This window comes from Tauraco erythrolophus, chromosome 9 (assembly GCF_009769465.1).
Source record: "Tauraco erythrolophus isolate bTauEry1 chromosome 9, bTauEry1.pri, whole genome shotgun sequence".
Taxonomy (NCBI): Eukaryota; Metazoa; Chordata; class Aves; order Musophagiformes; family Musophagidae; genus Tauraco; species Tauraco erythrolophus.
Window position 1 is genome coordinate 8,269,354 of NC_141473.1, and position 15,779 is coordinate 8,285,132.

At 39.1% G+C, this 15,779-nt stretch overlaps 1 protein-coding gene across 1 annotated transcript in view; it reads left to right on the forward strand.

The window, feature by feature from the left end:
- Window positions 1-5,219: 5,219 nt before the first annotated feature.
- HSPA12A (heat shock protein family A (Hsp70) member 12A) overlaps window positions 5,220-15,779 on the forward strand; it is an 84,215-nt gene continuing 73,655 nt past the window's right edge. The window contains exons 1-2 of the mRNA XM_086616804.1: window positions 5,220-5,281; window positions 8,591-8,709. Coding sequence (XP_086472930.1) covers window positions 5,220-5,281; window positions 8,591-8,709 — 181 coding nt within the window. The remainder of the gene's footprint in view (window positions 5,282-8,590; window positions 8,710-15,779) is intronic.

A 15,779-nucleotide genomic window follows, 5' to 3' on the forward strand; every position in this document is an offset into this window, starting at 1 on the left:
AGAAATCAGGCACTGTGCAGTCCAGATATGAAAGGGAGAAGGAATAAATGCAGATCCTTCCATAAATAAAATCTTTTCTACTTCTCTGTTGCAAACCTGTTTCTTATTATTAATGTATATTAAATATCTCCATCAAAACAGCCTGAGTAACCTTCAAAACATAAAATGCTTCCACAGCCACAAAAAAAAGCCTATAACATGTTTAAAATTTTATTTCATCACTACTGTAGTAAAAGTAGTAAAAGTATTTTCTTAAAAACAACAAGAAAACAGAATAAATAAAGTTTTCGTTTGAACTCACTTGTTTCTTAGTAGCACACTAACCATATTTGTATGGGGCCAAATGTGTTTGATAATTGGCCAGTTTTAGGTGTCTTGACAGATGACAACTGTAAAATTTGATCGTCAGTGTATTGGGGAATCGACTTTTTTAAAAGAATATCTTCACTTGATTAATCAACAGCACCTTGACTTCAGCTGAGTTGTGCTAGTTTATGGTAACTGAGAAAATAGTCCTTAAAACGTAAACACATCGCTGACCATTGTATGAATAACTCGGGATTTCAAAATGCTTTACCAAGAAATGGCACAAGGCATTAGACTGATCAAGGTTGAAATAATTACTTCTTTAATCTAAGACAAATCTAATTTTCAGAAGATGTTCTGGTTTTCAGATCTTGCAACTGGATTTCAGACTTCTGAGTTTAAGCTGATGATTTAACCATTCCCTGTTTACATGAAAGTCACTATGTGCAGGAATTGCTTTGGCCTCTATGAAATGAAACAAGTGCTGAAGTTAAATGTAGGAGTTGCATAATAACAGACAACTGGTTAATAATGCTCAATAATACTAAAGACAGGAAACAATAAAGGAAATTATATCACTTGATAACTATAGTCATAATGTAATGATAGGGTGTTGGTTTTTTTTTTAAAAAGAGGAACACTAAAATAGGAAACAGTTGCATCCTTTCTTATTAATGATGTTAAACACTTTTTTTTTTTTTTTAATTTGCCCTTATCTCTGATCCAAAAGACAACTCAAAAGAAGTTCAGCTCTGGAGAAAAATATTCCTCTGTTGTGTTCAGAAAAATTGTAGCTATGAAACAGTAGAAAATTGGACCTTACTGCTGAGAAGCAGTTACACGTTATGAGGACAAGAACAATTTAAGTGTCATTCCATTCCAATATTTTAATAAAACTTAATTTTCAGTCAGGACAACTATTATAGCAGCAAGACATTCCAAACAGGGAGACCTAAAAGCCGTGTTACATAGTTTGTTAATATTCCTGTGAGATTAATATTGAAATAGGGGATAATGATGGGACATGTATTTCTTTCCGGAGAAATTTTAACTAGAAAATATAATAAATCACGTTAGTCATTATCTTGCCTGATCTTCTTTCTGGCTCTGTAGTATACACGTAATTTTCATTACATTGTCATAAAAAGAACTTGGTATGCAGGACAGTTGCTGTCTAGGTGGCGAGTCCGCAGGGTAATTTCCAGATTTTGATATGATTTTTTTTTTAAAAAAAGTAGTTTTCCTTGTATTATGAATGTAGAGCTATTTCTTTGATACTTGGAGTCAAAGAGCATGAAGCAGAATGCTTGCTGTTTCTGCGTTACTGATTTCCTGCAGTCTAAAAGAATTTTAGCCTGTTAAGAATGTTGACTGGTTTTGGAAATTTGGTGACAATGATAGCATGAAGACTGTTTGCCAGATAGGTCAAATGGGAGCGTTATGGTTATGCAAATGTGCACTGGTAATACCAAGAATACCAATTACTAATTTGATAATATAAAATTATAATTTTTTGCATTCTGTCCTCTGTCTTCATATGTAGTTTGACTTGATGTCTACTGTCATGAGCTACGCGGATCCTCGGCAGGTTTCGCAAATGCATGTATATCTGAAAAAGCAGGTGATTGTTTCTGTTGCATGCTGAAAAATTTTATTTGCTGTTCATGTAGTAACATGCAAATGAGTTATTGAAAAAATGTACGCATCAAACACACTTTTCAACATCTTAAAGTGCGGTTCCTGGAAAGGTGAAGTTCTGGTGAGAAGTTATTCAAATGATGAAAGCAGCAATAAAATGCAGAACACTGTGAAGGTTATTCTGTTTTTTTTTAAAACAGTTACTGAAATCCATCTTTGTGTCCGTATTTTTTCATATCCACATATTACGGCATATCGAATAGCCCTATAAATGTATAATTCATGAACTTTAAGATGGGTATGGGGGGAGAACAAGGTTGCTCTACAAGCGCATTTCCTCTGCTCTCTACTGTTCTGGGAATGCGCCCAGAAATTTATGCTGCTGTAGGCTACTCCAGGCTACGTAGGGTTGTGTTAATCTGCAGCGTGCATCGATCCAAGCACCTTGTCTTGTAGTTTGTCTTCATGAAGTAGAAAAGGGAATTGAACAAAGGACAGAGAATCAGGTTTCACTCTGAGTTTCCTCTCCATTTATAAGATTCAGAAATGCTTCTTCACCAGTTTACTCCTTAAGCATAAATGCCTGCCCAAGCTGAATATTCCTGTTGCAAAAGTTTAGTTGCTTCCTTTCTTTGTGACTGGCTAGTTCATGTGTATGTTGTTCTGAGAAGTTCTTTCATTATTTCTTATTGATTGTTGTAATTTTTTCAGCTTATTTTTTGGTTTTGTTTTGGTTGTTTTTTTTTTCCCGTGCAGAAGAAGAATAAACTCTTTTGTTGGAGTGCATGAATCTGCAGTAAAGTTATGGTTGATTTACTCAGTCTGACCAACAACAGGAAGACAAGACATGCACAAATAGGAAGAATTCTGCTCTTCTGCAGAAATCCTGAACTGCTCAGTGCAATTGCTCTTGCTTCCACAAGGTAGTTGTCAGTGTCGCTCAGAACTGGTACTTACTTTAGACTGTACCTGTCTGCCAGGAGTAGTCATGACCTTGGAGGCACAGCGTGTGTTAGCAGTCCTTCCTGCTCTCACCGAGTTGCGCCTTAGAGGAAAGTAGTGCCAGTCACCTTCCTAACAAAGTCTTTTTAGCTCTTCTGCAGTTTAGGGCAGGAACAAACTGGGAGGCCTGATCAATGACCCGTGAATCCAGTGAAGATTCACCCACTGACCTGCAGTTAGCAGTGATTCAAGGCTTTAATGATTCTATATTTTTCCACTCTTTTCATGTTTTCAGTCTTTTCTTTCTATCTTCATATCGGATCAGTAGAATCCATCTGTTGAAGCTAAATACAGTCACATGAGGTCTGAAAAGGTCAGGAGCAGAACAGATTTCTTTCCTCCAGATGGAAGCTTTAAAACAACAGGGAATAATTACATATAAATGCAAGAATGCTCAGGTAACTGATCGGATTTTATCTGCCTGATCCTTGCATGATGCGAATAGAAGATCGACCTGTCCCTGAACTCTCTTGGCAGCCTCACGGAATGACTTAAACGAGATCAGCTAAAACGATTATACTAGATGGGTTTTAATGATTAGTCAAACCAATTTATCAGCTTGTTTCTCATTGGTACTTTCATTCCACCATGATACACAGGCTGCTTTACAGACTGGCTACATCTTGTTGACAAAACAGTTTAAAATTTTCAAGGTACAGCTTTTGAGTTTAATTGGTAAGTTGCTTCATGAAATACTTATGCATGTGACATGCATGTTGTGATGTATCAGCAGTAGGCAGTCATTGAGTTAAGCTGCTGGAGGAGTTCTTGACTTCTTAAGAATGATTTTTTGGCAATGTTAAGTTAAAGTGTTAGAACACCAACACTGAAACAGGCTGAAGCGTTCCAAGCTCACAAAAACATCCATTGTAGTAAAGACAAAGTTAAACAGGGGAAATCTGCAATAAAATCAGTCTAAATATTCCTACTCTCATCTTGAGTATCTGGAAAGATGAGAATGAAAAACCTGGAGTGCTTTATTGTCTTCATCTAAACTTTAGTTAGTCTGCTGAGGAAAGAGGATATTCCAGCTGAACATAATAGAGCAAATTCCAGAATGATTAGAGACTGTGATGTCTAATTAATTAGCTTTTGTGGTAGTTAATTAAGTGGTCAAGAGTAGTATATGAGGCAATAAAGTCTGCTTCTGGCATTTAGCAGAGCCAAAGGTTATTTACAGGGTTCTGGTAGTGATGTAACTCTATTGTACTGCAAAACTTGCACAGAAACATTCCTTATTACGGTTTAAGATTTGTAACATTTTTAAACACGACAGTAACAGTTAGGCCCATGGAAAGATCCTGTACTAAATACTTGGCCAAAATTACTATCTATAGACCCGTGTTCTGAATTACTCACACAGACATCTGTCCTTGGAATTTAAAATTCCACTTCCCGTCAGTAAAATGAGCAGGACTTAGCCCAGAGGCAGAAAAACTTGTGCCTCATAAGGAACAAAGATGGGAATTTTCTGCTATTTTTAGTAGCTATCGTTTACACATAAGGATAATAATTAAAAAAAGTAAACAGGCTTATCTCTGTTGCTTCTTACATTTCTGAATCTAAAATTCTAAGTCTTTTTAGTGAGTCCCTAATGTTTAAAGTGGCAAAGGCAATAAGACTTGTGAATATCAACCAATGTGGTATCTCCAGGACTTTGGTAAGATTGCTTGGGATATCACTGTAAAATCCTTGACATAAGTTTTAAATTTCTTGCATGTATTCGGTAAGCTGAGAACACCGAATATTACTGCTAGCAATTTAGATGTCACTGTTGACTATTCACTGCTGATTAGCTGTCTTTTAGTTTTTGTTTTTGTGTGATGATAGCATGAAGACTGTGTAACTTCCTGCGAGGGCCATCTTATTTGACTGCAGGATTGGGTATGGGTGAACAGTCCTGGCATCTAAGCTCAATCTCCTTATGAATAAATGGAAAGAGAGAGATTCTAACCTATGTGTTCTTCATCCTTAATCTTCTTAAGGACAGCCAGGACAGATACCTACGGCTCCCTCCTCTCTCAAGAAGGGTTTCTTGCAGGTAGAACAATAGATAGCATCAGTGCTTAGTGTCTTCAGGTTTGAACCTGTAGGAAGTGTGCAGCCATCATGTTGCTAGGACCCCGTCGTGAGCGGGCTGAGCACACACACTTTGCCAGCCCACGTATGATGCTCTAAAGCTAGCTCGCTTAATAGGGTTGCACATCAGATGGCACACTTGGGTCCTGCAGGGACAGAAGGCAGAAGTCTACAGGGAGAAAAAACAGGGAGAAATGAAGTGGGTGGAAAGAGCAAATCAGGTGTCCGTCACCCTACAAGGACTTGTATGGAACGGGTAAGTGCTACTAGGTGATACCCATCCTGCACCTTTTCCATACAAACACTTTCCCAAATAGGTGTGGTTTTTCCATTTCTCTATCCAATATAGAAACTGCACAGTGTTCCTTTTTCACTTATCTATCCTTTTATTAAGATCTTCTGCAGTTGTGGTAACATATTTCTTTTCTTTCTTCTTTTTCTATTTTTCACAGTTAAAGACTTGTACTGTACCTCCAAACCTTTCTGATAGATTCCATAGAAAAGAAAATGATTCAGGGGAAAAATCTTTGAATGCATTTTTTGAAAAATACTAGGACTAAAGCTACCTTAAAACTCCCCGCAGGTTTAATGAGAGTGCCTGTTAAATTTTCTGGGTATAGAAGAATAATTTGCTAAACAAAATCCCTGCAATCGTACCTTGGTTGCCTATCTTTTTTTTTTTTTTTTCTTTTAAACTTCAGAATAAATGAAAAATTGATCTGTATGGTCACTGAAACATTAAATTGTCTTATCTGTCACTTGTTCAACATTGGCTTCTTAAAAGAGAAAACAACAATCACAATCAGCAGTTTCTCAGTGCCTAGAAGAAAATAGAACCTATAAATGGAAAGATGAATTATGTGCTTCCAGTGGTTTTCAAGGGAAGCATTTACTGAGGGAGAAAATTGTTTTAATCTTATAACAACTAAGGAGCATAGAGTTTGTAAAAACATGGAACACCTACACATAAACTTAATTTTTGTTGCATAGGAACATATACAAAGTAGCTTTCAACAAAAATGGTTGGGGAAACAAGCTATTTCATTGTTTGGTACGCTATTTATATCTTTAACAAATCTCTGCAAAGCACCCAGGGAAACTGAAACATGGTGGGTTAGTTGGGTTCTCAGCCTTTACGGTATTAACAAAAAATTAGGAGCGAAAATTCTTTTAAAATGGAAATAAGCAGAAATTTTGGTCATGTGGTATATATCTTTCCTTATTTTGAAAGAGTAGAAGAAAAGAATAGGAGGAAGCTAGAATCAAACCCAAACAAAGGGCAGCCTCCACATTCTTGGTTTTAATTTCCTTGTCCTGTGTCTGCTTCTAGATTTTGCTAAGGATCGACTGAAGCAAAATCACAGTTGCAAACCTGCCAATAGAAGGCATGGATATCCTCTTTCTTTGATTAAGCCTGGCCATTAGAGCACCCTCTCCCTCCTTTTTTGTCTATTGTCCAACTGTTTTACATTCCCTAGCAGAATGAAACCAAATAAATTTTGGGGAGGGAAAAAATCAGAAAGCTTTCAAGAATGAAATTTTTCATGCTCTTTTAGAGAAACTAGGTAAATAATGTACTGGACATCCAAAATCACATAGACTATCAGTTGATAAAGACAGAAGTGTAATGGGAAGGTAATAAGAATCATAATCTAATATTTAAAATTAAGATTTTTTTTTTTTTTTTACTCAAATCTAGAAGCCAGGTAAGGCTAAATAGAGTTACCCCTTTTATCAGCATTGTAATGTACTGCCCAGGGTAGTGATGAGATTTTCTTACGGCTGCCCTCTGTGTTGGTGTGGGAGAACTGCCTAAACTACTAGAAATACCAGAGGGAGAAGGGAGGAAGAGGAAGAGGATTGCTGAGGACTGGGAAGTGAGGGCCTTTAGGCTATGTGTGCAGAGCAGGGGACACAAAGGCAACCTGATCTATAAAACACTGATTTTTGCACAAGATGGCTTATCTGCCAAACATTTCTAATAACATTTTCCCTTCTAAATGGAAGCATGTGGATGCATTACTCAAAGGTGGACTAGAAACGTAGATCCCCCTCCTTCTTCCACCGATGTTAAAATAGATGTGTAAGACCAACTATTGGTAGAGTTGTGAGCAAAACCTAAGAAAGGAGAAGTGAACTGGAGGGAATGCTTTTAGAAGAGGAGTTTTGCTCTGGAGAACTCATTTAGGTTCTTCTTAGTCCTTCTTGCATGGAGGGTACAGCCAAAATGCGGAGCTGGTTCCCACCTGTTTTGCTTTGTTGAAATCCCACTGTGGGAGGCAGGTACAGCCTGAGACTCCACTAGTACAGTCGCTTTGCAGGCTGAGATCAGTTCCTCCAGGGTTAGTGAAATAACTGTAGCAAAAGCCGCTTGCAGCTGGTGGTAGCACATGTGAAAGTATTTGCATTGTTCCAAAGGGGAGTGGAATATTATGGGTGAAATGTGGCAAATAAAATCAAGGAGTTACGGGAACAGGAAAGCTCAAGTTCCCCAGTGGAAACTGTAACCAGGGATTCAGACCTCGTATGGAATTTTAACTGCTGTTTGTGCTCATGAATACCTGGGTTCATTTGACCATAGGAAAAAAAGAAAAGGTGAACAGTATCTGCAGGGGATAATTTCTATTTCACTTCAATCAGGAATAGCATTCAGCAACAGTAGCTGCAAAGGCTGTAACTAGAGAGGAAAATACTTAGAGAAAGCAGATACGTGTGACGTTCTAGAGAATGGCATTGCCGAGAGACTGCTGCAGAAGGGTAAGCATGGGGTTAACTCATGACCTCTCTGAATACTCATACAGTTTTCTCACACCCTGGGGGTGGTGAGTTACTGATACATCTACCTGTCTTTGAAACATACTTTGAATCCTTGAAGTATTTGACTCTTATGATTTTCATATCTTTTCTATGACACACTGCTTACTACCATATATGATGGATAGTGGAACTCACACATTCCATTTAAAAGGTTTTAGCATGAGTTAGTAGTTTAAGTTTTAAACAGAATGTCTGCTTGGGATTTACCCACTGTCACATACATAATAACATTATTATTTTAATTGTATTTGATTACTTGAGATAGGGTGGACTGTATATTGTTTCTTATGTGTTTTTGTGTTTGTGCTTCTAGATGTAATGAAATAAAAAAAATGCACAAAGATTTTCCAGACTAGCGGATGTTTAATGTTCAGTACATAAGGAATAAATGCAATTGCACACTACTAATAGACAGCCAAGCAATGTAATTGGAATGACTGATCTTTAAGATCAGAGGTCCTCTTTACATGTAAGTTCTGTGGTTTTCATGTGTAGTGAAAGATTTGATGCCTTAAAGAACAGCTGTCTGTGTTCCAACAAATATGATACTCCAAACAAATTGTGATTGATTGTCAATGGCAATTCTGCCGAAGGGAGTTCTTCTGTCCAATAAACTGTAAGGTCCCAGTTATTATAAAGGCATAGCCTACCTGATTTTTAATTCAGCCTTATTTTACTGGAATTTTTGGCTGTATTTGTTAGGAAAATTGTTAAAATGTGCTAATGTATTATGCCTCTCTTTATGCAGTGCTATTCCTGGTTTTCTGGGAATCCCGCAGAGGATCGTGTGCATCAGTGGAAGCCTGCTGCGTCCGTCAGTGTGGAATAAATGGTACACAAGACCATATGGAAGCTCTCTGCATAGAGGTATTTCTCATTTCTTGGTCTTCCTTGGCATAGTTCTAAAGGTGATGAAAAATCAGGCCAGAGAAAGAAATATTAGGAATAACCAAAACTGTTGTTAACATGTCTGTCAGTGAAATGCAGTGGGAAGGCTGACGATGAGGAAGGGAATTAAACGTGGAAGAATCTAGAAGATCAGTTTGTAAATAACTGCAGCCTTGAGGCTTTTAATATGTCAGTCACTGGCCTCCACTGAGAGTGGCTAAAATGTTTACAGTGCTTTTTTGGGTGGCTGACATTTACAACCTCAGGAATGAAATACGTGCCTTTTTCATTTTAAGTAACTGCATACAAACATGTATTTATGAAATGTAATTTTTGATTGCCATGAGGAGAGACTCCTAAGTAGGCATAAATCAGTTCACGAGTGTTACCTTCACTGTAAGTACTTCCTTATTGCCTTTATATTCTGTAAGTCAAGGAGAAAAAAAAAAGATCAGAATTCATGTGGTTGTTTCTGTGTCTTCAAGAGCTGGCCAATAATAGCATGAGGGAAAAGGTAGGATCAATAAAAGGTTTCTTGAGGAAACATCAGCCAGATCTCCGAGTTCTTGTCGTATGTCTCTCTTGCAGAAATTTCCTGAGAAAGCTAAGCCTATAAATACAGACCTCTTAAGTGTCTGGTCTTCAGGCATGTGAGATTCCATGTGCTGGGGCACACATTTCTGAGCAAGGTTAGGTGTTAAGCATACGTCCAGTCATTAAAGAGCTGAATCCTGCAGGACATAGCCTTAAGAGGGGGGCATGCCTCTTCTAGCAGGGCTCCTGTCAGCACTGGGTCCTGCTAAACAGCACATTCCCCAGCTGCAGTGCCAGTACCATGACCTTTCTTTTGCTCCTTGACCCACACATCAGATGCAGCTGGTCAGATAATCACAGATCAGACTGACCACCTGCGTCTGATGTGTGGGATCCAAAAGTGAGAGAGAAGCCATATAAAAATGTGCAGTGCCAGCAGTGACAAAGTGCAATACAAAAGAATGAGTCAGTGCATGAGACTTGACAGGTCTGCTTTAGAGCACAGCTGGGGATTCACCAGATCCCACAGCACAGGGAGTGGGAAGGGAAGTGCTCTGTGTGCTACCAATTCGCCCTCTTTGCAGAACAATCCTCAGAAGTCTGTTTCTGCGTGCATAACTTACCAGCCTACCTAATGAGATTTGCACCGCAAATGCCACAGCTAATTTTCTCTTACAGATAGTGTGCAAAGCACTTCAGCCTAAGAAAACATGATTTTTAGCCTCTTCCCCATTTATTTCATAGAGAGCTCTTGTTAAGCGTTCAGGTTTTGAGTCAATGTTATCAAAGCTACATGTTTTGACAGGTTCTCTCCTGTGTGTGTGTATATGGAAAGGTTCTTCATGTACCTCCTAAGTTGAGAGATATAATTTGAACAGAGAAAATTACGGTTCATAAAGTGCTCTTGTTAGGTGACATGACTATGCTTAGTCCACTGCAGGACAGCCTACACAGAGAAATGCATATTTCCATACAAATTACAGTATACTGCAGCCAAGAGATCAATTAGAATGTCTGCGACCAAGAACTCTCAAGTGTCTCCATTCAGTCTGCCATTCAAACGAGACGAGAAATGCGTTCAATTGGTGTAAAGAATTTGAACTCTTTCAGAGAATGTGCAGAGACTGCCGGAAAGTGGCGTTCCCCGCGGGGTGGGACTTGCAGATTCTGTGAGATCCAGCAGAGAATTTTAAGGGTTCTGTAACCTAACATTTTGTCTCCTGTTGAGAGAAAAATTGCAGAACCTGCTGAATATTGTGGAAAGAAGGAGGATTTTTCATTGGTCAAATATAACTGACAATGCCGGCTCTATCATGTGTTACATCGGTCAACTTGATCACCTTAAATCTATGCTATACTTAATTCGAAAGGCACTCAAAGCGCTTTGCAATCCATGCTGCAGATACAGCACCAGCATTTCTGCGGTTGAAAAGCAGGTCTTCTGGAATGAAACGTCACAGGAATGAAATGTCGTAACTGTTTAGCAATGCTCGGTACCAGTTCACAGATTGAGACAGGAAATTCAGGTTTAAAAAACCCTGAAAATATCCAAGTGTATATTTTTAGGGCAGCAGAGTATGATATCGTCTACTCTTTTGATAACTGCCTTGAGATACTCATTTGACCAGAAGTTGTCCAAAACTGTGTTTAGCAATTCAGAATGCCAACCTTTCATCAAGATGATCTAAGATGCTGCCCTTTGACTAGAGCTGTAAAGTTCAGCTCTTACTCAAGTCAATGAACAAGCTCCCATTGACTTCTGTGATACAGCAGCAGAATGCGGTAGAAGACATGAAAGCTATCCCAGATTTCACTCAATAAAAATCCTTACCAAATGAAGGCATTTAAAAGTAATAGAATTTAAATATTTGAAATACCTCTAGCAGTTATTGCTGTGTAATATGGCAGTTAATAACATTATGAGTAGTTTGTACTTAAAATAGTGACATTCATAGATATTATAATTTTCTTTAAATATATTATTTCTATAGTATTTTTTCATTTTTATCACTGACTGATTTGAAATATTTTTGCTCCATTTTAAGAAAACATGTATTGCCCAGTAAATAGTGAAGAATTTTTTTCATGGCTAGCTTTTCCCCTTTAAAAATACTCTTTGACTGTAGGAAAGATGTTAAACTTAACAGAACAGTTTCTTGTTATAAAGGTACTGATTAAGAGAGAACTTTTATTCAGAGGCAGGATTTCTTTCATTCATGATTTATAAAGGGTTTCCCCAGGCACAGGGTCCGTAAAATGAGTCTCATAAATTGTTGAGAAGGGGCAGAGTTCGCGTGCATTTCCTTTGGAACTCAGAGGCCCAAATTCTCCCATAAGCTTTTTATGCTGGTTACTGTCCCAAAAGTTTCATAATATTTTAGGATGCCTCTTCTTGCTTATTTTGCTTATCTGTTTACAAAAGAGCTATTTGTGATGAACGCGTGACTGCTGTCTGTCTGATTTTGGACAATCTTTTTCACAAGGAATATGTGGCTCTTTTCTGGTAGGAGCTGGCTCAGGTTCAATAACATGCCCCCATGGCAGGGGACTTGGAACTAGATGATCTTTAAGGTCCCTTCCAACCCAAACCATTCTGTGGTTCTGTGATACTAAATACAGGTTTGCAGGGAGTTTGGCCTAAAATTCTTGGAAGCAATTGCTGTTTAGCAGCTCATACAATTGACTAGGATCAAAAGCTTCACCTTTCACCTCAGACCTTTCATGCTGCAAAAACCTCCCAAAATCTTAGAAGAGCTGTGAGGTGATTTGCTTGGAGAAGTCAAGGGAAGAGCTGGTGAAAGGCTGCCAAGCACCGTCTGTGGTGTTCTAGGAGACAGGGTCTCAGAGCAGGCGGCAGTGTGCTGGGGGGCTTTGGAGCAGGCTGCAGGCAGTTAGGGAGCATGCAGATTCCAGGGAGTGGAGGCGAAGAGCCGTCTCCTGGGGTTAAGGTATATAGTGAGCACCCAGATTTTCCCAGGAGGTAGTGGGTGCAGAGCGTCTTAGCTTAGTCGACTCGCCTGTTGACTGCTCCACTGCTGATTTTACGCTGTTGCACCATCCGTCCCCATGCCATTTTACGCTGGTTATCTGCCATCCGTCCCCACGGCTGCCGGGACCCGGCTCCAGGAGACAGGGTCATCATACAAGGCAATAGGACGCCCTCCGCTGGATTGCTGTGTCCAGCTGCACGTGCTTCGTACAAAAAGTGATACAGAAACACCAAAATAAGGGAGATGGGAAGGACGAGGGTGTTTGAAAGACTTCTTTCTAAATTGTGTTTCATGGAACATAACAGAAAGTGATGTAATACAGTATATGTGGCATAACATATGGAACAACCTGCAGGATATTCCAGTGTATCTGTCGTCTCAGTGTGACAGATAAGGGCTACAGGATAAAAAAAAGAAACTGAATATATAAAGGTAATATAAATTTATATGTTTGTATATACATAAATTTATGCATATAAATGACTTTTACAAGTGTATATATAGGTGTGTATATATATGTGCTAGAAGGAAAGCAGATTCGATATTTTATTAACATTAGATCAGAAAAATACTTATTATTACATTCCAGGACATAATGTAACTGCACTAATGATCGGGTCAGGAAGACCTTTTCCCATGGACGTGTGATAACAAATACCTGATATGAGCTTTGAATGCTGTCTTCTCCAAGCAAATTACTCATTTGAAACTAGCAACTGAGTGTCCCTCAGAGATGCTGCTGCAATCCTCGTGACTCAAAACAAAGATAGCCTCTTAGAGCAAGCTGTTGCTTGTTCACGGTGCAGTAACAGCCATGAGTTTGTACCTGTACAGCCTACCACGTCAGGGTCTGATTCTTAAAAAGTACCACTCCAACATGATACAGAACACCAGCAGTGTCCCTCAGGACTCGATTCTAGGACCAGTTCTGTTCAGTATATTGATCAGTGGTCTGGATGCAGGAGTGGAATGCACCATTAGCAAGTTTGCTGATGATACCAAACTAGGAGGTGCTGTTGATTCTCTTGAGGGACAGGATGCTGTGCAGAGAGATCTAGATGTATTGGAGCATTGGGCAGTGATGAATGGAATGAAATTTAACAAGTCCAAATGCCAGATTCTGGACCTAGGATAGAGTAACACTGGACACAAGCATAAATTGGGAGAAAAGTGTCAGGAGAGCAGCCATGCAGAACGGCGTCTGGGGGGACTGGTCGGCAGCAGGCTCAGTATGAGCCAGCAGTGTGCCCTGGCAGCCAAGAAGGCAAACTGTATCCTGGGGTGCACCAAACACAGTGTAATGAGCCGGTCTAAAGAGGTGATTATCCCATCATGTTCAGTGTTGGTGCAGCCTCACCTTGAGTACTGTGTTCAGTTCTGGGCCCCACAGTTTAAGAAGGTTGTGAAGACCCTTGAATGCGTTCAGAAGAGGGCAACAAAGCTGGTGAAAGGGCCGGCAGGAATGTACTATGAGGAGTGGCTTGAGACTTTGGACTTGTCTAGTTTGGAGAAAGGGAGGCTGAGGGGCAACCTCATTGCTCTCTACAGCATCCTGAGGAGGGGATGTGAAAAGAGAGGTGCTGACCTCTTCTCCCAGTGACAGAACAGGTGGGAATGTTTCAAAGCTGTGCCAGAGGAGGTTTAGACTGGACATTAGGAAACATTTATTTACTGAGAGGATGGTCAATCCCTAGAACAGGCTTCCCAGAGAGCTGGTCGATGCCCCGAGCCTGTCAGTGTTTAAGAGGCATTTGGACAATGCCCTTGGTAACATGCTTTAACTTTTGGTCAGGCAGTTGGACTAGATGATTGTTGTAGGTCCCTTCCAACTGAAATCCTCTATTCTATTCTATTCTATTCTATTCTATTCTATTCTATTCTATTCTATTCTATTCTATTCTATTCTATTCTAACCATCCTAGATAAAATGCTGCATACGACTCTTGACTTTACTGGACAGCATTGACTTCCTAGCACTATGAAGCCAGATGGATTTTTTAGAAGCAAGATTAGCTACTAAAAATAGGATTCCAGGGAAGAAAAAGAAATAGTGAGTTTCTTCTGCCAATTGCTTATCATTGGATCAGTGAGGACCTTGCATGAGTGTTCCAAAGAGAGGAAACGATTGGCCCCATGTGAATGTTTCACTCATGGTAATCATAATGTTTTTTTTTTCCTATAGTAGAGTAGAGAAGACAAGGCATGGTCATACTGTTCTGTATATTGGAAGGTCAATCAGTAGATGCACTAAGAAGTGTTTCCTTTGCAGTACTTTCCCTGAATTTAAAATTCTGAAGAGCTTTGCTTACCTTTGCTAGTGCAGCCCTGTCCAAGACCAGAGCTACGAGCAAAGTGACAGAAGTTCATGAGAGGCTTTCAGTAGGTTGTCCCATCGGGATCCATAGCTGAATACTTAGGGTTAAGACAGTAAGTTATTATTAGAAGATAAAGGATTGAGGAAATGACTAGAAAGCCATTTGCTCCTTCTCAAGACAGAGAAGCAACTGAACAGGAGATCAATAAAGTTATGTGCATAAACACACACACACACATATATAATAATATAGTTATTCCAAGAACTCATCCCTTTTGGATTAATTAAAAAAAAAATGGAAAGATGGAAGTGGTCCGCATTAGAAACAGTCCACTATTAAAGTAAAGCAAACAAAATACAGTTCATGTATAATAATGTTATTGAACATTTTTAACCCTTCTAATTTGACAAGGGATCACATTATCTGTTTCCTTTTTTTTTTTGAAACTTTCAGTAAATACCCTGAAAGCATAAAGTTGGTTCATAGAATTTAATAGAAATTAAATCTATGAACTATCTGTGAAAACATCTTAGGAATGCTGCACCAGTGTATCTTGATAAATGTTGTCGTTTATATCTTGAACCACACGATGGCAGCGTATTGTTGGATAAAGATGAGGAATCTGCTAAACTAGTCTGAAAATCAACTTCGCCGATTATACTCTTACCTAACGTTACAGAAACTTTTGTCTTTTAGGATCATCGAATCCTAATTTTAGCCCAAGAAGGATTTTCCCAAGTATCTGGTTAAATATATCCATAAAAAAGCTCTTTGAAAAGCAACACAAACTTGATTCCCATAAACCTTAGGGCATGAGAGTAAGTTGAAGAGGTTACAGCTTCTCAATTCCAGACTCCTTGACCTTGTCAACAGTAGATCATCTTTGGATGCCAAATATAACTCCATGTTTACACTCCTGCTGAAGCCAACGTGAAAACTGTAGTTGTATTTAGTGAGAATTTGTCAATTAGTGTCAATTAGTGATAACTGCTGAACTGGGTGTTCCTTGGAAGCCAAGTTTTTGCACATGACCCTTTGCCTTGGTCATTAACTGCCAAGTCAAGCACCCTCTGCATTGGTTCTGGGTGCTCCTGTGAAGTGAAAGGCAGATGGGAGTGGGGAGGGGAGAATGATACCGCAAAATCACTCTGTCCCATATTCCTGTCCATTATTCACAGCATGGCTTTGAAACAATTGCAAAACAAAGTAG